The following is a 26498-nucleotide window of genomic DNA, read 5'->3' as shown; positions in this document are numbered from 1 at the left end:
TTTCTATTTTATTTTCCGTGATAAGTATTGTTGCCATTTTATTTTTCAATCAATATTTGTTTTTATTTATTTGGGAAAACTAAGAGTTCCACTATACGATCATAAGCCTATAGTTAGTAGCAATTAAGCTTTCGCTGTGTTTGGGCGGAATCCTGTTGCTGAAACCCATGGTTATTCATGTCCCATGTTATTGCAGGGGAATAAATCACGCCTGAGCTCTACCCACTTCGAGTCCAGAGAGTTTTATTCACACAGCGCTGGAAAGAGAAGCTGACCAGGGGTTACACCTGCTTAGCTGGACATCTTGGGGTCAAAAAGACGTATCACCGTGTATTACGTAACTTCTTTTGGCCTGGACTAAAATCAGATGTGGTGAAATATTGTCGCTCGTGTCATACATGCCAGGTAGTGGGAAAGCCAAATAAACCGATTCCGCCAGCGCCTCTTCACCCGATTCCAGCGCTGGGTGAGCCGTTTGAGAGAGTTCTGTTGGACTGTGTGGGCCCGTTGCCAAAAACAAAATCAGGTCACCAGTACATGTTAACGGTAATGTGCGCTGCCACTCGTTTTCCAGAGGCAATTCCATTACGTACATTAAAGGCAAAGAACGTTGTGAAAGCCCTCACGAAATTCTTTTCAACTTTTGGGTTACCCAGGGTTGTTCAAACTGATCAGGGAACAAACTTTATGTCAAAGGTGTTTGCCCAGGTTTTGAAGGAGTTAAAAGTTACACATCAAACGTCCAGCCCTTATCACCCAGAGAGTCAAGGTGCACTGGAACGATTTCATCAAACCCTAAAAACCATGTTGCGCAAATACTGCCTTGAATCAGGTAAAGACTGGGATGAGGGACTTCCGCTTTTGCTTTTTGCTGTTAGAGAAACCACTCAGGAATCCCTTGGATTTAGTCCGGCTGACCTCGTTTTTGGACACACTGTGCGCGGTCCCCTGCGACTGCTTAAAGAAAAGTGGTTATCCGAGTCGCAGCGAGCCGAACATAACGTGTTAGATTATGTTTGCAGTTTTAGAGAGCGTCTTTTCCGTGCATGTCAGTTGGCCCGTGACAATTTGGAACAAACACAAAGCAACATGAAAGCCCGGTATGACAAAAAGACGGCGGTCTGACATTTTGCTCCTGGTGAAAAAGTTCTGGTGTTGCTTCCTTTAGTTGGGTCTAGCCTCCATGCTCAGTTTTCTGGTCCCTATGAGGTGGACAAAAGGATAAGTGACACTAGCTATGCAGTAAAAACCCCAGATCGAAAGAGAAAACTGAGGGTTTGCCACGTTAACATGCTTAAACGCTATGTTTCCAGAGAGGATGCGGCAGCTGAAAAAACCTCTCCCGTAGCGCCTGTCTCTGTGTGTTCGGCACCACCATTGTATGTTTTGCAAGATGATGACTTGAATGACAAGAGCAGTTGTATGCCGTTGGCCCGTTTGCGAAACTCAGAAGTGTTAGAGAACTTAGAATCTTTCCTGTCGCATCTGTCAGATTCCGCCCGCAAAGATATCCTTGATCTGATTGAAGCTAATTTGCTGCTTTTCTCTGACCATCCGCGGCAGACGTCTGTGCTCTTTCATGATATCGTTGTGGAAGTTGATAAGCCAATAAAGCAACATGCTTATCGAGTAAATCCAACCAAGCGGATTTTAATGCAACAGGAAGTCGAATACCTGGTTAAACATGGGTTAGCTGAGCCCAGTAACAGTGCGTGGAGTTCACCCTGTATTTTGGTGCCTAAACCAGATGACACCCCACGTTTCTGTACCGATTTCAGAAAGGTTAATGCAGTCACAAAACCGGATTCTTTCCCTCTCCCCAGAATGGAGGACTGCATTGATCGTGTCGGCTCAGCTACATACGTCACTAAATTAGATCTGTTAAAAGGGTATTGGCAAGTCCCGTTAACCCCCAGAGCTTCTGAAGTCTCCGCATTTGTAACTCCAGATCATTTCCTCCAATACACTGTAATGCCCTTTGGGTTGCGAAACGCACCTGCAACATTTCAACGTCTGATGCAGAAGGTGTTGTTTGGAGTGAGAAACTGTGAGGCATACTTGGATGACATTGTCATTTATTCTCCAACATGGTCAGAACATCTGGAAACGCTCTCTGAGGTGTTCAGACGTTTTTGTCAATCTTCTCTCACATTAAACCTCTCTAAGTGTGAGTTTGGTAAAGCCACCATTACTTATTTAGGGAAACAGGTCGGACAGGGGCAAGTACGCCCTATTGCTGCAAAAGTACAGGCCATTGTTGATTTTCCTGTCCCGCAGACAAAAAGAGCTCTGCGTCGTTTTCTAGGAATGGCCGGTTTTTATCGAGGGTTTTGCAGAAATTTTTCTGATGTGGTTAGTCCCCTAACTGATCTTGTTAGCCCCTTAAAGCCTTTTATTTGGTCTCCAGCATGTCAGGTGGCATTCGAATCTGCCAAAGCATTGTTGTGCAGTGCACCAGTGCTAGCTGCGCCGAATTTTGAGCGCCCTTTTAAACTAGAAGTTGATGCCAGCTCGTGTGGCGCAGGCGCTGTTCTGTTACAGGAAGATGATCACGGCGTAGATCATCCCGTCTGCTACTTTTCAAAAAAGTTTAACAGACACCAGACCCATTATAGCACCATTGAAAAAGAGGCTCTTGCCTTACTCCTTGCGTTACAGCATTTTGAGGTCTATGTCGGGTCAAGTGTGCTGCCTGTGCAGGTGTTTACCGATCACAACCCACTGGTGTTTCTTTCCCAAATGCGCAACTCCAATCAAAGACTTATGCGCTGGTCCTTGTTATTGCAAGATTTTAACTTGGAGATCAGTTACAAGAAAGGGAAAGATAACGTATTGGCTGACACCCTGTCTAGAGCACTTTCTCCTTGAATTAAACATTTTGGGGGTAATGTTAATTCTTGGGAAAGGGGGTGTTACGACTGTGACCGTAATTGTGTGTGAATTTGAGTGTCCAGGTGCTCCTCCGGGATTGGTGCATCTAGGGTGGATGGATCACACCGATTGGCTGACGACTGGGAGGCAGCGGATAAGAAGAGACCGCCAGGGACTGCCAATTCATTCATCCTCGGCCCAACCCAACCGGCAGACCGTTCACTGTGTCATACTATGTTAATGTAAGAGCATGTAGGGGTGGACCGCCTTTTTGGTTGATCAGTTTTCTCCTGTTTTTGTTAGGCAGGGAGGAAAGTGATTGTCGTTTGGTTTAGTTCTTTTTGAGTAGGTAAGTTGCGTTTATTCCTGAGATAGGTTACTTTTGTTTGTTGTTTTGGCCTTGGGTTCACCCTGAAGTTATGATGCTCCCTTCCTTTGTTTAACTGCACCTTGTTGTAAATAAATCACTGTCACAAAATATTAAGTGTGTGACGTGCTGCTTGGGGGTTGGACGGGGATGGATCACCCTTTATGTTGTGGTCTGGCCGCGCCTAGACGGGCCATAATTAGAATGTACAGAACAGAGTTTGAATGAAAACAACGGAATTAGAATGTACAGAACAGAGTTTGCACCATGGCAAAAGGTAGGCACGGATTTATTTCATCTGGATGGCAAGGACTATATTTTGGTGATTGACTACTATTCTAATTATCCAGAAGTGGCACAGCTTTCCAGTACATCAGCACAGTCAGTCATCACACACATGAAGGGCTTTTTTGCCAGACATGGAATTCCACAGTGTGTCATCAGTGACAATGGTCCACAATATGACTGTAGAGAATTTAGTGACTTTGCAAAACAATATGGATTTCAACATATCACCTCTAGTCCCTTGTATCCCCAAGCGAGAGGACAGGCAGAAAAAGGAGTCCAAATAGTAAAGAGATCGTTCAAAAAAGCAAGAGACAGTAAGACCGACCCTTACCTGGCTCTGCTAAGCTACAGAGCTTCATCCCTGGAGTGTGGGGCATCACCTGCTGAGCTACTCATGCATCGCAAGCTCCGCACCACACTTCCACACATTTCCAAGGAAAATGACAATGCACATGACGACAAGCTGACCGACAAAAGGATGAAACTCAAGCACAGACAGAAAATGAACTATGACCCACCCCATGCAGCAGACTGTGACAGCACTGAGCAGCTCCTTCAGTGGGAGACTGCAGCACCCACGGTGTGGGACGGAGAGATTTCGCAGGTCTTTCCTCCCCACTGCTGTCAGACTCCATAATAAAGACTTTAACTGATCAAGCACACACATCCATACATATGCAATAATACTAAGTGCAATAATCCTTTCTGTCATCGTTGTATTTTTACTCAGTTGTATATAGTATTTGTATTTGTATTCTATTTTTTATCTTATTGTATATTTATTTTATTTTATTCTACTGTATATAGTATTTTATTCTATTCTGTACAGTTGTGTACTGTATTTATTCTTATTGTATTCTAATTCTTGCCTCATAACTTTTGCACTGTCCACTTCCTGCTGTGACAAAACAAATTTCCCACGTGTGGGACTAATAAAGGTTATCTTATCTTATCTTATCTTATCTTATCTTATCTTATGACAAAACTGCAAGGCGTCTGGAACCGCTTCAGGAAAGAGATGTTGTGAGGATTGCAGGTCCAGATTTCTGGGACAAAAAAGCAACAGTTCTCAGTGAAGTAGGGCCCAGATCGTTTGCTGTTCAGACAGAGAATGGACAAGTGTTAAGAAGAAACCGGAGAAGTCTGTTAAAGACACAGGATGTTAAACATCAGGACACAGAGACTGGAACTGAACAACGAGGTGCTAACCCTGTTGAGCACCACAGTGAGCCTCCTTCACCTTCCCCAATGTCTGAGATACTGAGAAGGTCTACCAGACCTAAGAAACCTACAGAGAGGCTCATAGAACAAGTGTGAACTGTTGTGGTAAAGAATTGCTAAAAAAAACCAAACAAAATAATAATAATAATAAATCACAGGTAAATAACGGATAATAATTCATTTAGAATAGTAATTGTTCACCGACGTGTTTTTTTCCCGTTTTATATACTTCCAAAAAGAAAACCTAACTTCTGCCATTCAATGCTGAACAAATTTAAACTTTTTAAAATTATGCAAAATGCAAAACGCTTAGCCGTGTCTCTGATAAAACCTCTGTAATTTCAGAGGTATTGTTCATGTGTTGATTGTTGATTGTATTGTTCATTGTTGATTAATGGTTTTCTTTCGTTTTTGATGTACTGCAGAATATTTTTATAAAATCCCAGGCCAGGAAAATCACCTTTATGTTTTTCTGTGTTTTATCCTCAGCTACTTTGACACAAAGGCATCTGCTGTGATGCTCACACCTTTGATAAAGTCTTGCGTGTGTCAGCTTCCTTTTTATAGATACAAAAATATGTAAATGTACTGATCTGAATTATAATATTTCTGGCTGTCAAAATTTCCCAGATTCAAATCGAATTGAATCGAATTAAATCGAATCGTGGATCAAATCGATTCGGGACCTTGTGAATCGGCATTGAATCGATTCTAGAAATCAGTGATGATACCCAGCCCTAGAGTACTATGCTGCTGGTAGCTTCGCTGTCAAATACAAAACGGGCTTTTGAAGTTTGGAGGCTGTGGTGGCATAATTAATTTGGAGGCAGTGGCTTAATTAGTGACAAAACTGATTACCCCAGATTAAGTATGACACGTGGATATACTCGATACATTATGCTTAACTGTATCGAGTTGGTTAATGCCTCGTCTCACAGCAGGCTTCTCCAGCCGAGCTACAGCAACGGGCTCAGCGGTGTCGTTCTAGAGCTGGCAACCGGAAGCTGTGATCAGCTGATCGAGGAGGAGCTGTAGAAGAGGTGAGCCATCTTCCCCCGGCAGACAGGTTGATACACTTTGATAACGCTTTGACGAGTGGGATAAGGGAAAAATCATCCTGATATCCCGGTGTCATTTGAAGGCATAGAGGATTTTAAGACGGACAACTGGTGACAGTTGCGAAGGGAGCTATCTAAAGGACTCGTTTGAATTTCTTCATCAGATCTGACTGAGGAATATGCCAGCTTTTACGTCAGACAGAGCCTCTAATATCAGCACAAAGAACGGAAAAAAATGCTAAGAGCGTGGATTTAGATCATAATATGAAACAAGCGTAACCTAGATATATGCCTAAGTCCGGAAGATATGCGATGTAAGAAAGTATGTAGTCCTTAATGTGCGGAAGGTGTACAACATCAGCAGTAAATGTAAACAAACAGCTATTCAAGCTAGTTGAACTTAGCCGACTGGAGGTTAGCTTTCTAATGCTAGTACATATAGCTAACATAAGGTAGCACAGCGAAGGTAAATCGAGCAAAATAAGCCTGTAGTCGGAAATATAAACGATATTTAATCGTAGTTTAACTGTCTACAGCGCATGACATGTTTATAGTATCCAAGTAGGCATTTGTTAGCCTATCTGCTAACGTTAGCTAATTCTTATTTCCATTGCAGATGAAAATGACATTAAAACTAGCTCATTAAACGAGGAACAGAGAAGACACTTTGCAATATTAACACCACGGGTGTTTGACATCTTCTTTCTTGTGAGAAAGACTCTTTCAGGATCGTTATAATGCAGCAGTAGTTAATGTTGATACCCAGTGTGAGTTGAGCTAAATGCCTGAAAAGAGTAGGACGTCTGGATGAACGAAACCGCTTCGAGACTTCACGAGGCTTTACATTTACACCAACAAGCGTTTTTTTTAACCTCTGTTTTCTATTCTTATTCGTGGCTCTATGATGAGAGAGTTTTTCATTTTCTACTTTTGACAGGAACGTTGCTTTGTGAGTTTGAGTCGTTGGGCATCTCAGCGGCAAAGTTGCCGTCAAAGACTTTTCACTATTCAGAGTTTTTGGCTTTGAATCCAAGTGTGGAAGGAAGCTTCACCTCTGCGCAGTGGCTTATGCCGACTGAAATCACAAATAGCTACGTAGACAAATATTAATTGTAGTTGTGCTGTATATATTTTTTGCAGACTATTCAAAGCATTGTTTTAAAAAATTGTATGTGTTTGAGGCGATAAGCCTCTCGGCAGTGATTTGGTTGTTAGTGGTCTCCCCTCCCCCAGTGTTCAGACTGACTCTTTTGGAGCTGTGGGCACTGTTTGTCGGGCTTCCCCTTGTTTTTTAGACGGCAGAAAGGCCGTAGACTCAAATCGCTGTCCCGGGACTCCTAACCTCTTTAAGAGTGGATGTAATGGAACTGATGTTTGCCGAGTGGGAGGATGGGGAGAGGTTCTCCTTTGAAGACTCGGACCGATTCGAAGAAGACTCTCTCTGCTCCTTCATCTCGGAGGCCGAGAGCCTCTGTCAGAACTGGAGGGGATGGAGGAAGCAGTCTGCTGGACCCAACTCCCCCACTGTCAAGATTAAAGGTCGGAGAGGGACACACACACACACACACACACACACACACACACACACACACACACACAATGTGCTTCCATTCATTATACATACTTGAAAATGTACTATAGCAGTATTACCTGTTGCTGCTGGGAAACGCATTTGATGCTATGATATCTTATAATATAAACTATACTGTTAATTAATCATGCAAATTAATTTTTGAAGCAGAAACAAAACTGTGGAGTAATTTTTAAAACCTGTTAATTCAGTTGATATTTTATCATATAGAAGAAAAGCAGTCTGTCAGTTCCACTTTGCACTGTCAGATTAAAGTAAACATTTTGATTAGACTTTTAAAATACAATTACAAGAAAAGGTTTGTTATCACTAAGCACCAAGATGTTATTGCTGATCGGTCATGAAATTTGAATCTGACAATCTGATATTAGATTGTAATAATATAGTCTGATTAAACTAATAGCGCACAGAAAGTTCCAAATGTCTTTGAAAATGCTGAAAAAATTCTGTTAAATCAGTTCTGATTTTGCTAAATGTCCTGCTTTCAGGAAAGGATTCAATTACTTTTTTCTCGCATTACTATCTATATATTTACTATCTATATATTTTGTAATAAAATAGTCATACAGATGGCAGGGTTCTTCCTCCATGGAGAAGTTTTATTGACCTGCTTAGACTTTTTTTAGTAAGCACCAAACAAATGCATGAGCAAAATGCTAACATGTGAGAACAAATTCAAACACTCTGTCGTGTTTAATATCAAACAGCAGTTAACAAGCAGCATAGAAACTTAAATATAATGTCTTCAGTTTCCAGCTGTCAGCTCTCCTCTCACACCAACCCACTATATTTTACAGAGGCACTGCGTGAGCCACATCAGGAGCAATGTTTTTGTTTTGAATGGTTCTGACGTCTATGCTGTTCATGGTCTGAATGTGGAATTGTTCTCAGTTGTAGTCTTAGCTCTCCTTGTTTTAGCTGTAGTTTTTTAAAGGGTTGCCAGCACTCACATATGACACCTTTGCATTGTGTGCTGCAGTTAAGCACCAGCAGAAGTCTAAACTGTGCTTGTCTTGTATCTGAGGAAGTGATGACACTGTGGATAAACTTTTTTGTCCAAAAGTAATACTACACAAATGCTGGATATTAAGACAAATGAGGAAAAAAAGTCAAATTTATTTATATAGCACATTTAAAACAACAACAGTTGACCAAGGTGCTGTACATTTAAGATAATCAAGAGATAAAAATAGCAAAACAAGATTTAAGAAAAAGAAGTATAAAATGAGAAGATTTGAGTAAAATATAAGACAAATAAAAGTAGTACAAACTTGAAAGTGTCCCTTCACAGCAGAGGTCCTGATGTGAAAGGGCAGTTTGTTCCACAATTTAGGAGCAGTTACAGCAAAGGCCCAGTCTGCTCTGTGCTTTAATCTGGACCTAGGGACAGCCAGGAGCATATGAACGGCAGACCTCAGTGATCTTGCAGGAGTGTACCAATTTAAGCGATCAGAAAGCTATGAGGGGACTAACCCGTGCAACGCCTTAAAAACGAATAATAAAATCTTAAAATCAATTTGAAAACTAACTGGTAGCTAGTGTAAGGATGCTAGTATGGTCTCGCTTGCGTGTGCCAGTCAGTGCTGCAGCTTTTTGGACCAACTGCAGTCGGCTACCTGATGACAGACTGACACCTGAGTCTGACACTATTACAAAAGTCAGGCGAAATGAAGGATGGATAGCTCTCTCAAAGTCTGTAAAACAGAGGAATGGCTTCATTTTTGCAAGCAGACAGAGATGAAAGAAACTGCATTAATCTGTGTGTCAAACATACTGTACTTCATACTGTCAAAAATCACTGCTAGGTTCTTCACAAAGGGTTTTTTATACATTTATAAAGGGCCAAAGTCATAGTGGTCACAGGGACCAAACACAATGACCTCTGTGTTCTGTGCATTTAAGTTAAGAAAGTTGAAAGCCGTCCATGCCTTGACATCCTCCAAACAATCTAGCAAACCCTTCAGAGGACTCACAGATTTACGTTTCAGTGGTAGGTAAATCTGTGGGTCATCAACAATGGAATGAGATGCTAAATAAGATATGAGGCTTGTGACAGTTATTAGACACAATCTTAGAGAAACACTTTAAGCCATTTTCTAACCCACTTCTCTTAAATGCTGAAGTCTTGATTGAGTGTTTGAAGTGTATTTTAGTGTAACCACATTTATATGGTGTTTATCAAATAAGCATTCATTTAGAGACCACTTTGATATATATATATATATATATATATATATATATATATATATATATATATATATATATATATATATGGATGATCTGATATCCTCGTGTTGGTGTTGTTCCCAGACCATCATGAAAATGTTGTTCCAGGTTCAACATTGCAAGTGACCAATCACATTGTTGTGACGTTATTCTTTTGCGCGCCAAGCCATTCGTGCATTTATGAAATTCCAATGTTGCAAGGACAATATCAATTCTGCTTACTGTTTATTAAAGGGTTAGGGTCAGGGTCCGTTGATCGGCGGACAGAGGCGGTTTCTCGCAGCTTAAGTACAGTTTTTTGTTTTACGCCGGTTTTTCCTGAAGTCGCAAAAGTATGACGTCACAACATTCTGATTGGTCACTTGCAATGTTGATCCTGGAACAACATTTAGTATGATGATCTGGGAACAACACCAACACGAGGATATCAGATCGTGCATATATATATATACACTTCAAGGACTTTAAATACCTCACCTCTACAGTCAATTTAGATCACCAATTACACTAAAATAAATGTCTTTGGACTGTGAGAGGAAACCAGAGTACCAGGAAAAGCCCTGAACCGTAAGAAAATGCAGTTCAGACATTAACACCCTGGGTTCAAATCGGGACCCTTCTCGCTGTGAGGTGACAGTGCTAGCCACTTCTACAGTGTGCTGCACGTAAATACAGTGAGGCTACAGTTTCTTGTTAGCAGATATGCTGACAGTTCAGTGGGTTATGAACATAATTAAAGTTAACTTGTATTTCTGCTGCTGACATGAGCTTAAATGGTGGACGAAGGAACATCCTGAAGTCTTTTTGGCATTTAAACCTTCTCTAGTATCCAACAGAGCTCAGCTTGTAAAGGGCTAGTTGGGGCGATCGTGGCTCAAGAGTTGGGAGTTCGCCTTGTAATCGGAAGGTTGCCGGTTCGAGCCCCGGCTTGGACAGTCTCGGTCGTTGTGTCCTTGGGCAAGACACTTCACCCGTTGCCTACTGGTGGTGGTCAGAGGGCCCGGTGGCGCCAGTGTCCGGCAGCCTCGCCTCTGTCAGTGCGCCCCAGGGTGGCTGTGGCTACATTGTAGCTTGCCATCACCAGTGTGTGAATGTGTGTGTGAATGGGTGGATGACAGGTTGTGTAAAGCGCTTTGGGGTCCTTAGGGACTAGAAAAGCGCTATACAAATACAGGCCATTTACCATTTAGTTCATCAAATGCCAGAAATTAAAAGGTCCTCCAAGTGTTTTTGTTGTCGTGGAGATTTCTAATTGTTAAATGTTCCTTAAATCCTTTCATTAAAAAAAGAATAAAAATCTTTTTTCCATTTCAAATATACACAAAAGAATACAGAAAAATTACATTACATCAATCCACAAAAAGTCTATATTGTGTCATCTCAATAGTTTGTTCCTGTTACAAAAATATTTCAGTCCTCACCCTGTCATCGATACATGATTTTGATTCATTCTTTCATTTCTCTCAACACCGTTTCTGCTGAAATCTTATCTTGTGAATTGCGTTGGTGGTTCCAGTTTGTACCACCTCTTTGTAATGGCTTTCTTACAAGCTACTAACAGGATTTTAAACAAATAACTGTTTTCTCCTGATACAGTATTTCCTTCCATATTACGTAAATACGACAGGGTACATGGCCTTTTTATATCATAACCCTGAAATTTGGCAACTACCAAATAAACAGTCTATGGAAAAAAAAATGCCTGAGCAAAGTCAAAAGACATGAGAATGGTTTACATTTCCTGTTCCATGTGGTCTCCAACATGCCTGTGTTGGAGACAAAGATTTCCTCATTTAGGGGGAACCAAAAAGTCTTATCAAATCCAGTCTTCTCCAGTAAGACTTTGAATTTCGCTTCCTTGTGCATACTTCTGAGTTTTGCCACTAAGCCTCATAATCTTTGTCAGACCAGCAGATTACAGGTCGAATTTGTGCTGCATGGAAATATTTCATCATGTTTGGCAGTGCCATGCCTCCATGTTTGCTCACCTTCATAGTTTGAAATGTTATTCTTGGCCTGTTGCCATTTCATGTAAGTTTTATCCATGTTTTTAAAAGGCTTAGGTACCTTCATGGGTCCCCTTAAAAAATGCCTCTATTTTTGAGCCAAAATGCAGTGAAAGGAAAATTCACCTTTCCGTATTATTCTTAATGTCTTCAGTCACTTTGATATGGTTTGCTTCGTGTAATTCATGGACGTCAAACTCATTTTACATTATGGGCCATTTACAGCTCATTTTGATCATTTTATATTAAGTAGGCTGGACCAGTGAAACTTGCTTTTCTGTTTTTGTAAAAAGAAAAAGAAATAGTAACAGAAAACAGTAATAGAAAATACCTTGCTTGTTATTTACATTTAATTGTGGCACCAGTGTTTAGAAAACAGTGCAGCTTTGGTGAATCACTTGTAAAACTAACCATACCTGCCATATTAGTCTTTGCTGGTCCAATTCTGGCCCATGTGCCTTATGTTTGATACCCACAATATAGTTTATCGTTCTTCTTGTTAAAGTAACTTGTAATTTCATTTTTTGCACTCAATTTTCATATATATATATTTTATAACTGTGTAATTTTGAATACAATATAGTTCAATGCTCAAATAAGTGTTTTAGCCAGACTCCGCAAATTTCTATATCCAGAAAAGAATACAGAGCTAAAGCCGATTAATTAATATTGGAAGACATCTGTCTAGATGATCTAAATAGCAACTTACATCATCAGCCACCCCCAACCTGTACCACTTTAAGATCGTTATTCTGCCGTATTGTGTCAATGTTTTTATAAAAATTGCAAAAAGTGTTGTTGTTAAGCAAAAGTCTGTGTTGTCTGGTGTACAGGTAGGTGCAGTTGTACACTCTGTCTCTCATTTATTTTTAACCCATTGATCCAGATCCAGATTTCTTAAGTACCTGGTATAGTTAACATTAACAAATGCGTTTTCAGCCTCGAGAGTTATTGAGGCCGCACTGATACAGTTATGTTTAATATATTCAGTGATACGCAGGATGGTTCTTATGTTATCTTGGGTTTAATTGTCCCTTAATAAAGCCTATTTGATCTTTAATTGATAATGTCTTTCATAAGGTGTTCATATCCTTGAGGTATACACTTTATATACATCTACTACAAGCCAGTTGGAACACCTGGTTCTGAACACCACAAAGACAAAAGGTGATCATGGTCTTTCAGAAAAACAGAGCTGACCCACCTTACCACTGGGTCTTTAGTGAAGAGACGGGTCACTAAATGATGACTGTGTGGAGAGAGTTCAGGGTTTCGCATCCCTGGGCACCATGATGTCTATCGACATCTCCTGGATTGTAAACACAGCTACCATCATCAGTGCAGACGCTGCTGTGCCTTCCTGTCTGAGAAACCTGCAGGACACCGGACCTCAAGGCCTGGAGTTCGACACCCCTGGTGCAGAAGGTCATTAGCTGCCCTCTATTAATACATTAATACATCCTGCTGCCTCAGTAGAGCTGAGGCAATCACAAGAGACTCCACCCTTCTTCCATCTCACCTGTGTGACCTGCTGCCCTCAGGGAGACGCTACAGGTCAATTCAAACCAGGATTAACAAACCCGGCAACAGTTTGCTTCTGCCAGCCATCAATGCTGACCACGTCCCTGCCTCACCCGAACTCACACATCAGCACCCCTACCACACATATAAATATCACATACACACTGCAACACACAATCACAAATAAACATCACCACCACCGCACAAGACGTTACCATTGCACATCTGTATAAACCTTGTACATTTGGAAAGTTGGTATTTTTAGATTTGTTTTTACTGTTAGTTGTTGTGCTTCTAATTTCATTTAACACTGGATGCTTAATGACAATAAAAAGCTTGCTGGTAGATGGTTAGTTGTGTGTGTGTGTGTGTGTGTGTGTGTGTGTGTGGATTGGATGGGTTGTTTTTGACATCTGGTAAAAATTCTATGTCAACAGCACTTACATGAATATATTTACTTAGAAAACTGGTGAGGAGTTGAATATGCATTTTACCCCCTTTTTTATTGCTAAGCAAGTAAAATTGACAGATATTTTGCAGATAGAAACTTACACAGCTTATTTTCGCTAAAACATCAGTTGCTCCCTCATTGGGTGTGAGTTTCAACTGATGAAACTACAGTGGGGCAAAAAAGTATTTAGTCAACCACCGATTGTGCAAGTTCCCCCACCTAAAATGATGACAGAGGTCAGTAATTTGCACCAGAGGTACACTTCAACTGTGAGAGACAGAATGTGAAAAAAAATCCATGAATCCACATGGTAGGATTTGTAAAGAATTTATTGGTAAATCAGGGTGGAAAATAAGTATTTGGTCAATAACAAAAATACAACTCAATACTTTGTAACATAACCTTTGTTGGCAATAACAGAGGTCAAACGTTTACTATAGGTCTTTACCAGGTTTGCACACACAGTAGCTGGTATTTTAGCCCATTCCTCCATGCAGATCTTCTCGAGAGCAGTGATGTTTTGGGGCTGTCGCCGAGCAACACGGACTTTCAACTCCCGCCACAGATTTTCTATGGGGTTGAGGTCTGGAGACTGGCTAGGCCACTCCAGGACTTTCAAATGCTTCTTACGGAGCCACTCCTTTGTTGCCCGGGCGGTGTGTTTTGGATCATTGTCATGTTGGAAGACCCAGCCTCGTTTCATCTTCAAAGTTCTCACTGATGGAAGGAGGTTTTGGCTCCAAATCTCACGATACATGGCCCCATTCATTCTGTCCTTAACACGGATCAGTCGTCCTGTCCCCTTGGCAGAAAAACAGCCCCATAGCATGATGTTTCCACCCCCATGCTTCACAGTAGGTATGGTGTTCTTGGGATGCAACTCAGTATTCTTCTTCCTCCAAACACGACGAGTTGAGTTTATACCAAAAAGTTCTACTTTGGTTTCATCTGACCACATGACATTCTCCCAATCCTCTGCTGTATCATCCATGTGCTCTCTGGCAAACTTCAGACGGGCCTGGACATGCACTGGCTTCAGCAGCGGAACACGTCTGGCACTGCGGGATTTGATTCCCTGCCGTTGTAGTGTGTTACTGATGGTGACCTTTGTTACTTTGGTCCCAGCTCTCTGCAGGTCATTCACCAGGTCCCCCCGTGTGGTTCTGGGATCTTTGCTCACCGTTCTCATGATCATTTTGACCCCACGGGATGAGATCTTGCGTGGAGCCCCAGATCGAGGGAGATTATCAGTGGTCTTGTATGTCTTCCATTTTCTGATGATTGCTCCCACAGTTGATTTTTTTCACACCAAGCTGCTTGCCTATTGTAGATTCACTCTTCCCAGTCTGGTGCAGGTCTACAATACTTTTCCTGGTGTCCTTCGAAAGCTCTCTGGTCTTGGCCATGGCGGAGTTTGGAGTCTGACTGTTTGAGGCTGTGGACAGGTGTCTTTTATACAGATGATGAGTTCAAACAGGTGCCATTCATACAGGTAACGAGTGGGGGACAGAAAAGCTTCTTACAGAAGATGTTACAGGTCTGTGAGAGCCAGAGATTTTCCTTGTTTGAGGTGACCAAATACTTATTTTCCACCCTAATTTACGAATAAATTCTTTACAAATCCTACCATGTGGATTCATGGATTTTTTTTCACATTCTGTCTCTCACAGTTGAAGTGTACCTCTGGTGCAAATTACTGACCTCTGTCATCATTTTAGGTGGGGGAACTTGCACAATCGGTGGCTGACTAAATACTTTTTTGCCCCACTGTAACTGAAAATTGTTTATTTTCTTACTACTTGAGGGGGGAAATGGCAGTATGTGGCTCTGATTAATGTTGGCAGCGTTCAGCCTCTGGTTAAATTGAACAGCTTTGCAAAGCAGTGAAACATAGATATAAATTCTGAGACCTTTGACAGGCTTTATGTTTATTTGAAATTGATTTAAATAGTCATTACCTTTATGACTCCCTGTAAACAGGCCCTTCTAATTGAAGCCAGTTATTTCCATAAATGTAAGGGAAAAATGAGTGGTGCTTGATGTTTGCATTTGTTTTTATCTCAGCAAGGCAAACAAACATCGAAACGTGTATTTTATCACACTATACCTTAGCTTACCGATATACTTAAAACAGATCAGGACTGCTGGTCAGCTTTTCTTGGTGGCTTTCCTATGGCCTTTTACCACAAACCCTGGGGCCTTTACACCAGCATGGCATTATATGAACAGTGCTTTCCTCCATATATGGTAAACACCAGCAAAAGTAGTAGCTTGTAAATGAGGTCTGTAATCTGAAGCCTTTTTTATTTCACTGGCAGACCCCTATGCTCTCAATAAGCATCCTGTCATTATGGTTATGCTACCCACATTTAGTGTTGTCCATCTCTTCTTTTGTGCCGTTATTTTCACTTTACTTTTTCAGAATTACAATATTAAGAAATGTTTTGTTATTGGTTTCTCTCAGGTTGCATGATTCATTACAAACAGCTTGAAATGAAGTGAAAGTGTGTCAAGAACAAAATATTTTAGAAACATATGTCACTCTGTCACTGGCAATACTACAGTCCCAATCAAGACCACTTGAAAAATGGCAAAAAAAATCATATTTTGCATGTTTGGATTTTACCAAGGTTCCAAGTAGAACTTCAGCATGCAACGAGAAGAAATGGGAGTGAGACAAAACATTTTTTGAGCATGCAATTTACTGAAAACTGAAACGGGACCACATTCCTTGTTGCCATTTTTCAAGTGGTCTTAAACTTTTGATCGGCACTGTATTTTCACACACTTTGATACCAAGTTACAGGGAACGAGAAAAGAAAGGAGAACATAGAGTCAAAGACCCAACTAAAGCTACTGGAGAAATTTAGTGACATACACCAGTGCTGTATAAACACATGGAAAGTAAAGAGTGGAGTGGAGAAGTGCTCATTGCATCATGGGAAGTCCCGCCGAAGCTTGAGCCTATCGCAGCATAACAGACGACTGGACCAGGGTGAACTGGGATCAGTAAAGTTTGAAGTCTAATTTTGAAAGTAGTTAGTGTCTATCTCCTGAAATCAAACTGGTATAATGGTTCCAGAGGAGGGGGATTGGCTCCCAGTTTACTTGTAGGAACTGTAAGAACCACAGTTCACTGCCTGCAGTCTGAGAGTGAAGTACTTTGTTTAGATGCTTTGGTCCTACGAGATCTTTAAGCTATATAACAAAGCCTGATTATTCAAGTATTCAGATTACAGAGCATATAGTGTGCTCAACTCCAAAACCCCAAAGAGTATAAAGGCCAGTCTTAAGGAATATAAAAAAGGCTGAAGGCTTTTCAGGGAGTTTTTAGAGCACCAAGAGTACAATACTAATGCATTACAATAGTCCAGTCTTGCAGGGATGAGGGAACATATGGGACGTTTCTAATTATTATCATTTTGATTAGGTGAAAGAAAGCGGTGCTACATATTTGTTGAAAAAATACTCTGCAGGACACACCCTGGTCAAAAATTACTGAACGATTCCTCCCACTGTTACTGGAGGCCCAGACCATGTTGTTGATGATTAGTAAAGATTTTCAAGCAAACGCTTCCCTTTTACATTACGGAGTATTCATGTGTAAACTATTAGGGTGAAAAATGAATGTTGCATTTTGTAATATGGCTGTAACGTGACAAAATATGGAACAACTGAAGTGCTTTAAGTTTACTGTCAGAGGCCATAAGATCATATGTAACATTCACTGGTGTTGTGCTGTGATCCACTCTAAATAGTGACTGAAACTTTGTTAAATCATTCCGGCGCAAATTACTGTCTAGTTGTGTTACAACAACTATTAGGAAAACCTTTGAAATAAAAGGGTTAGAAATCAGCTTATAATTGGTTAACACGTCTAGATCAAATAAGCAATGGTTTAATTACAGCCACCATAAAAGCCTGTGGCATGTAGCCAGTTAACAGGGATAACCGACCATATTTAAATTTGAAACATTAGTTAATGGTAAGACATTTTTAATGACTTGGAGAAAATAATGAGGTTAGTTCAGAGAGAGTGTAGCTACAGTATACTTAATGATATTTCTGTGGGAAGACCGTGATTAGTAAAAAATTATTACTTTTTTTGGCAAGAATTTAAGTTAGACATTAGGGCTGCTTGATTATGGCAAAAATGATAATCACGATTATTTTCACTGAAAGTGAGATCTCGATTATTTGACGATATTTATTTAACAATAACAAGGTATTGAATAATGACTTTAAAGATTGTCAAAAAAATAATATAAAATAGTGTGCAAATACTGATAACAGTGCAAATGTTTGCAATATAAACATAAATGAAAAATGTAACACTGTAGCAAAGTTTACACACTGTCTACTTGATCCACGTCTGACTCCGTGAACCCATAATGTTTCCACACCACTGAAGTTTTTTTTACCTCTTTTCAACCAACGGCAGTCACTCTTCTCTCCAAATAACTTCTGCTTAGCTTTCCAAGCTTCCCTCGGGTCCTCTTAATCAGCGGTCCCCCATCCCCGGGCCTCAGACCCGTACCGGTCCGTGAGTCGTTTGGTACCGGGCCGCGAGAGTTGAGGCTCAGGTGTGAAATGTATAGTTTTCAGGGTTTTTATCGGTTTTCAGCGTTATTTTGTTATCGTTTTTGTTGTTAACTCAGTTTTCCTGGGTCTTTTCACGTGTGTTATGAGTAAATCTTCTTTTTTTCGGTACCGGTACTAGTTTTATTTTGTTGTATTTATCCGCGACACCTTAAAGGCCGGTCCATGAAAATGTTGTCGGGCATAAACCGGTCCTTGGCGCAAAAAAGGTTGGAGACTGCTGCTCTTAATTGTTGTGACACGTATTCGAAATGCAGAGAGGTGCGCTCGATTTGCCACACGGAGCAGCACGAGAGTAAAGCACGAGGGAGGGGCTAATAATCGGCTCAGTCATTTTTAATGATCGTTGAAAGCCCAGATCGTAATCGTCATTAAAATTCGATTACTTGAGCAGCCCTATAAGACGTTAAAGATTTTTTTTGTCACCTGACTGTGCTGATCATCTTCTCTTTGATGGTTTTCCTCAGATGGTCAGGTGATTCCACTGGTGGAGTTGTCAGCAAAACAGGTCGCCTTTCACATCCCATTTGAAGTGGTAGAGAAGGTCTATCCTCCTGTCCCAGAACAGCTCCAGCTTCGCATTGCCTACTGGAGCTTCCCTGAGAATGAAGAGGACATCAGGTGAGGATTTGTTTTTTAAACCCTTTATTCGCCTTAGATAAAAACCATAAATGCATTAATTCCTCTTAATTGGGAAATTTCAAATATTACTTTGTTACGGAGACTGTTGGACCAAGGCTGTGGGGAAAAAGCATGCTGCATCAAAAAGAAAAGAAATGAAATGAGAAATGAACATTCATCAATGTATTCACATGTAATATAGTATAGTAATAGTTTCTATTTCTATATTGTATCACTAACCATTAAGTTAGGAGTATATTCTGTTAAACCCAGATGAAATCAAAGATTGTGTCACATGTAACAGTTGGGGTTTCTGTTTGTTTATTCATAAAAACACAAACATGAAATATAAAAAAAAAAAGATGCAACGTGCCCAAACCTTTGCACATAAGTGTAGATATATTCAGCCTTCTCTCTCTCTCCATTACTGGTTGTTGGTTACTGGTGGACAGTAACAAATTTTCTTAGTGTGCCCACCACTACAACGGATTTGAAATCCAAAAAGGGGTCAACCTTGGGTTTAAAAATATTGCATTTAACATTTAGGTAAAGTAAAATAGATAACTGCAAAATTAATCCAGAAAATTCAATCTCCTGTTTTTTGTTTCCTGTTTGTTTCCAAACAGGAAACAAAACTATTTTTGCACAGAAAAAAGTATTGAAATAAACAAAATCGAGACTGGATGAAAGGAAAGGCGTCCATGGCTGTCTGGTTGACTGATGTTTATTGGCAATGTGACTGCTAATAAAAGTAACAGGATGATTTTTTTTTTTAAACTATCTAGGCTATGCTGACTTTGACTCTGCTTTGACTCTTTGACTTTGGTTTCATACTGCTGCAGATTATATTCCTGCCTTGCTAATGGGAGTCCAGATGAATTCCAGCGTGGAGAACAACTCTATAGGATCAGAGCTGTCAAAGACCCTTTGCAAATTGGTAAGTAGAGTAATCCTTTACATAAGAATGAGTACTCTTATGGAAAACATTTCTCTGGTGTTCTAACTTTGGTATATCACACTATATTCTTCTACAATCACCAAGCTTAGAATAACACCATGTGCAGGTTACAGTAAATCATGTGATTCAAAGGTACTCCATTTACCTCCATTATTTCTACAAGTCTGCTATTAGTATAATCCTGTTTTCAGAATGCTGGGTATGTGTAATATCTAAACCCAATTTCCAACTTTTAACTGCAAATCTTCCAAATACCACATTAAATGGTGACATTTTGGTTTGTTTGTTTTGTTGTTTTTCACCTATATAGGGCCTTTTAAGTTGTTTCTCTACAAAGCCATTTGCTGTGCACACGCATCCAACTTTTAATGACAAATACTTTTGATATGTATTATGCAGAGTGGGTTAAGGTGCTGGTCGGCTAACGGTGGTTAGCACTGTTGCCTCAAAACAAGAAGGTCCTGAGTTCAATTGCAGCATCAGGCCGGGGTCTTTCTGTGTGGAGTTTGCATGCTCTCCCATGCTTGCGTGGGTTCTCTCTGGGTACTCCGGCTTGCTCCCACAGTCCAAAGACATGCAGTTAGTGGGGATACGTTAATTGGAAACACTAAATTGCCCATAGGTGTGAATGCTATATGACTGAGGCACCTTCTCCTTTATTACTAGTAGGACTTTGTACAAATGTGTTGTGTGATGACATGGATTAGAAAATGGAAAAACCTCAAACAATGCCTGCGTTTTGTTTTTTTTGTGGGAGAGAATATTTTGGTCTGGAATTTAATCATTGTAAGATTGCAAACCTTTTGCACAAAAGAGCTATATTAAATAAAAGACTAAGCAATATCAAAACCAAAACCATTCTGTCGGACACTAAAATATAATTTCCAATCAAAGAAATGCACTTGCTTCCATTTCAAACTCATTGTTGTCTTTGCTGATTTTGTTTTTTTCTGTTTTCATTTACAAGGCTTTCATCTCAGTGCTACAGTAGTCTCCACTCAGTCCAGTCAGTCTAAAGGAGCCTACAACGTGGCGGTCATGTTTGATCGCTGTCGCATCACCTCCTGCAGCTGTACCTGTGGTGCAGGAGCCAAGTGGTGTGCCCATGTGGTGGCACTCTGTCTCTTCAGGATCCACAATGTAAGTTTTTGTTAATATTCAGGTATTTAAAGGGTAAACCACTAACTTTGTGGTTGGAACACATACTGAATTCATGTGCATGCGTAAAGCAGCAGATCTGTAGTTTGAATCCTGACACTACACTGTCTCTGTCTCTCTGTATTTCCTGTCTTTCTCTTTGTTTTTCCTTAAAAAAAAAGAAGAAAATATAAAGGAATTCTTGTGAAATGATGGTAGGAAAAAATTAAACAAGATGAATACACTTAGCTTTTTGATGATGGACATATCCTGGAAAACCTCTCGTCTTAAAAGACCAGTCATCTCAAAAAATATTCCTCCGCATGTCATCTGTTTACTTGAAAACAGTGATCCATTCTGCCGTTCCAGGGACTTTGTTGTTTTTTGATTATGATCATTTTTTTGTGGGTTTGTGTTTCTAATTGTCATTTTACCTGCCCAGGAACTTCTGATGGAAATATATAAGTGTTTGTGATAACGGACCATTAGTCTTTCACATTACTGATTTGAAAGAATTTGCCCACTTTTCTTTGCAGTTGTTTTAATTCAGCCGCAAAGGAAGATTTTCATCTTACTGTGTAAACCAAATGAGTTTGAATTTCAGGGCGTGACCTGATGGCTGAATATTCTCCTTCAGGAAGGATGCAAATACACCACCATTTAGCTTCTTGGGACGGCTACTGACTAAAGGACCTATTAATGCAATGCCATTCCTCTGTATTTTCCTACATTTGATCTGTTTACTTCTTTCTGTTTACAATCCCCCTTAAAAATACCTAAACAAATATGGTGTGTGTGTGTCTGTGTGTGCGTAGGCATCAGCAGTGTGTCTTAGGGCTCCAGTTTCTGAGTCTTTGTCCAGACTGCAGAGAGACCAGCTTCAAAAGTTTGCCCAGTACCTCATCAGTGAGCTGCCTCAGCAGGTATCTTAAGCTATTTATGATCTCTATAAACCAAATGATTAAAGAAAATGCATTCATTCAGTTATTTCTCTCCAGATCCTGCCTACAGCCCAGCGACTCCTGGATGAGTTGCTGTCCTCACAGTCCACTGCCATCAACACTGTGTGTGGAGCTCCAGGTTCAGTATCAGATTGCTAAACAAACAGCATTTGAAAAATCTGAGGCTGCATCACATAAACTTTGTGATGTCTTTAAGTTTCTTGAAGACATTTCGCCTCTCATCCGAGAAGCTTCTTCAGTTCTAAGAGCAATTGGTTGGGAGAAGCCAGAAGGGAAAAAAGAAGGAACATACACATGTAAAGAAAGCTCTTAAAAAGCTGTCTTAGAAAGCTCTGGGGTTATCCTAATTGAGCTTTCATCAAATCAGTAAAGATGCACAGAAAAGAAGATCAGACACCAACTAGGGAGGATCAGAAGGACAAACGGAACAACATTGTCATCCCTTATGGAGCAGGTTTATCAGAGAAACTCAGAAAAGACTTTTCCAAACACGACATCCCAAAATAGAATAGAATAGAATTCAACACAACATTCAAAATACTTCAGACCCAGCCACACAGGAGCCACCTTGACAGGACAAGACTCGGCTGTCCATCTGCATCTAAAGGACATCGCTCTTTAGAGGATGCCAATGTCAATTTTTGGACAGAGAAGACAGATGGTTTGAAAGAGTAGCCATCACATCTCGGGTCATTTGGTCTCAGTAAGTCACAGGATAGGGTAGGACAAGGTCTCACACCCAAAACCTTGGCTGATTGTGAACCACACCTGTTTTTCATACCTTGGCTCATGTGATTAGGCAGAGGAAAAATAGGGGGTCCACAACATTCTTAGGGACACTCCCAATACGGTTTAAAAATCTGTGACTCTCCACCAATTGGTCTTAGAAGTGAAAAAAGCTTCTCAGATGAGAGGTGAAACATTTTCAAGAAACTTAAAGAAGTCCAGACGCTTTTCTTTCCAAGCTCCTTAGACTATTCTTGGAGAAATGAAAGCATTTCTATAAAATCACTACTGTTCCACATTTTCTTTTCATGGGGGACTCTGATGCCTTTTAATTGTTAATGGAAAAGCAAAGCCTTCTGTAGTTTATTGTGTAGAGTAGATGTTTTTTCTTAAGATTCAATTATTTCTGCACAATTTATTTTTGTAGATCCAACAGCAGGCCCTTCAGCATCGGACCAGAGCACCTGGTATTTGGATGAGTCAACCCTCAGTGACAACATCAAAAAGACTCTACACAAGTTCTGTGGGCCTTCACCTGTTGTTTTCAGGTAGGCGTGATTTGTCACACATGATTACCCTTCATCTTATGCATATGACGTAGTGTTGACGAGAAAGTGCTACAGTAAATCTTTCACTGGATATAGTTTGTTTTTTAGTAAATGTACCTCAGCGTTACTTTGCCTAAACCAGTACTATTTGTGTTATCCTCAGTGATGTGAACTCCATGTACCTGTCATCCACCGAGCCACCAGCAGCTGCTGAATGGGCATGTCTGTTGCGACCTCTGAGGGGTAGAGAGCCAGAAGGCATCTGGAACCTTCTGTCCATTGTCAGGGAGATGTTTAAGAGGCGAGACAGCAATGCTGCCCCGCTGCTGGAGATTCTCACTGAACAGTGCCTCACCTACGAACAGGTATGTTGGCCATTACTCTGAGATGACTTCCAAAAGATGAGAGTAACCCAGTACAAAGAAGAAAAGATTTAGACATGGGACCCTTACTTTTAATGTACTGTTAAAGGGGAAAGAAATGTCTGTGAAGCCTTTGCAGTTTTCCTATTTTAAAAAAAAAGCCCTCAAAGTAGGACAAGACTACAAAAAACCCAACTGAATTGTAAATATCATGTTTTCATTAGGTTATAGCTTGATGGCAACATACTGCTCCAGAGAAGGCAGTTCAAAGATGCCTTTCCTTGCTTTAGAAATTAGGAAAAACCACATTCTCTTCAAGTATGACTATGTAGTAAGAGTTGGAGCACTAGGCTGTCCTGTGTCCAGCCAAACATTTGGCACATTATGAAACAAAAAAATAACACAAAAGAGGCCCAATGCCTCTAAAATCTGTATTTGGCAATGATGGAAAAAATCACTCAAAACCATAGCAGCTGATCTCCTCTGTGCCTAAATGCGTACACGGGTTGTTAAAGGAGGAGCTGATGCAGCATGGGTAGCCTGTATCCTGGTTTATCTACAATGCATATGACTTAAATTCATAATTGGCACTTTAACAAAAAAAGGTGCTGTTCCTGAGTTCATCATCTGATACGCTGCATATATCCTATGCATAAAGGACAGGATATGAATTTTCACAGCACCCAACATTCTTTGGAAACAGGGATGTATATTTCATACATTTGGTATGAAATCATTATGTACATATTACACTGATTCTCACACACACACTTGTCTGTGTCTATTCAGATCATTAGCTGGTGGTATAGCGTTCGCACATCAGCGTCACACAGCAGTGCTAGTGGTCATACTGGCCGGAGCAACGGACAGTCAGAAGTAGCCGCTCATGCCTGTGCAAGCATGTGTGATGAGATGGTGGTTCTTTGGAGGCTGGCAGTGCTCGACCCCACTATGAGCCCCTGCAGGTCAGACCACAGACACCGTGCTACATACTGGTCATGGATTGGTTCACCTGTCACAGAATTTTAGTCATGAAGTATAAATTCTATTATTAAAAAATAGCCTCTGCTAGCACATTTATCACTAATTGTGTGTAACTACATATTTAGGGTGCCAGTGAATATGAAGTAGCAATTCATGTTAAATATAAAGACTATGGACATTCTCTTCTAGGCGTTTGGAACTGGCCGGTCAGCTGAGGCAGTGGCACCTGAAAGTTATAGAGATAGTGAAGCGGGGACAGCATCGCAAGTCCCTGGATAAACTGTTTCAAGGCTTTAAACCTGCTGTGGAGTCCTGCTATTTCAACTGGGAGGTGGCCTACCCATTGGATGGCATTACCTACTGCAGTGCAGATAAGAAGAGTGCCACGTTCTGCTGGTCCAGGGCAATGCTGCACCAGAGAGGAATCAAGTCGCCTGCAGGAGGTGGTGTTGACTCTTCTGAATCAGGGGCCAGAGCTGAAGGCGGACCGGCAGGAGAGTATAAAGGCAGGGCAAGTAGTAACTCCACACAACAGGAGGTAGCAGTGCGACCTAAGGAGACCATTCTGACCAAGAGGAAGGGACTGTCAGTGAGTGGAGGTGGAGGGATGCTTGTTCGACTGGGAGGGAGTGTCTCACTATCCCTGGAAGATGGAGGAGGAAAGTGCATGTACAAAGGCCCGGGTTCCTCCTCTGGAGGAAAGTTGAAACTGACTCAGGGAGGTGGGAAGGGGGCAACAGGAGGAGGACCTGGCGGTGGTGGAGGATTAGGAAGTAGTAAGCATACAAGTGCCAAACGCAGAACTAGTAGTGAAGATAGCTCCTTGGAGCCAGACTTGGCTGAGCTCAGTCTGGATGACGGCTGCAATCTGGCTTTGGGGGCTGAGGCTAGTAACACTTTCGAGTTTCTCCCACCACCACCAGAGATGTTGCCCTCTCCAAGTCCACTGCTCCGAGATTCACGGAAGTGCAACAGTGGAGGGAGCAAGATTTTTGAAACAAAGCATAGCAGCCGTGACTCTGCAGCAATTGCTGCTGCAGAGCCTGCTCCACCTTGTTTCCCTTTGAAAGAGAATGGAGTGATAGTTGTGGGCATGCCCAGCACAGCAGAAAAGGAAGCCGAGGTGGAGCCAGCACTTAACATAGATGAAGATGTAGATTCAGCTGGTAGTAACCAGCCTTTAGTTTCAGCAGTTACAGTGAGATCAGGCACCCTTCAAACATCTGCTAAGCCAGTGCTAGGCTGCAAAGAGTTGGTGTCTGCTGCAGCAGTAGCAGGAAGTGGAGCAGTAGTGGTAGGTGGAGCAGCTCGTGAAGGAGCTGAAGCTGTACGTGCAGCTGCTGAAGGAGAAGCTGTGGGTGAAGATGACTACCAGGCATACTATCTGAGTGCTGCTTCAGAAGAGGGTGTAGACAGACAGCTAGCTGACAACCATCAGGAGGAGGAGCCAGACATCTTTGCAGGGATCAAACCACTGGAGCAGGAGGGACGCATGGAGGTAAGTGCAAAGACCCAGTTTTAACCATAGAAACCCAACAACAAAAGAAAAGCAGTTCACTTGGAAAGTAAGAGCATGAAATAAACATTAGATACAAGGATGCGCAAAATTACATCATTGTCTACCAGTACAGTAAAAGTTACGCTTTGTAGACTTTCTTAAATTAACGAAATATCTAAACTTCAGAGGTTAGAAATTCATGACTATAAGTAAGCTAGCCTGTCCAAACACTGTCCAATAAAGTCAAAAATAGTTTTTAAGATAAACTGACATACTGTAAAAAGTTAGCTTTTTTTAATGAAAGCATCTTACAATTAGAGAAAAGAATATGATTTTTTTTCTGCACTCATGTAGGTTTGTTGAACATCAGAGGTTAATAAACGTTTCATCTGCTGATCCTTTGCCATTTTAAAAAGTAGGGCCCAGTGTGTTGTGGTTACATTGTTCAGTCACAAAGGATTTAAAGATTAAACACTTGGACTTCATCGATAAGTTTGCGTTTG

At 41.0% G+C, this 26498-nt stretch overlaps 1 protein-coding gene across 1 annotated transcript in view; it reads left to right on the top strand.

Moving 5' to 3' along the window:
* The first annotated feature begins 5766 nt into the window (after positions 1-5766).
* zswim8 (zinc finger, SWIM-type containing 8) overlaps positions 5767-26498 on the top strand; it is a 65574-nt gene continuing 44842 nt past the window's right edge. Inside the window, exons 1-10 of the mRNA XM_076891953.1 lie at positions 5767-7344; positions 18667-18820; positions 19663-19757; positions 20746-20918; positions 21731-21838; positions 21914-21995; positions 23031-23151; positions 23315-23516; positions 24303-24478; positions 24687-25995. Coding sequence (XP_076748068.1) covers positions 7167-7344; positions 18667-18820; positions 19663-19757; positions 20746-20918; positions 21731-21838; positions 21914-21995; positions 23031-23151; positions 23315-23516; positions 24303-24478; positions 24687-25995 — 2598 coding nt within the window. The 5' untranslated portion in view covers positions 5767-7166. The remainder of the gene's footprint in view (positions 7345-18666; positions 18821-19662; positions 19758-20745; positions 20919-21730; positions 21839-21913; positions 21996-23030; positions 23152-23314; positions 23517-24302; positions 24479-24686; positions 25996-26498) is intronic.

Source organism: Maylandia zebra, linkage group LG13, assembly GCF_041146795.1.
Source record: "Maylandia zebra isolate NMK-2024a linkage group LG13, Mzebra_GT3a, whole genome shotgun sequence".
NCBI lineage: Eukaryota > Metazoa > Chordata > Actinopteri > Cichliformes > Cichlidae > Maylandia > Maylandia zebra.
Note: the sequence above shows the minus strand (reverse complement) of the source record. Positions and strands in the feature narration are given on the sequence as shown.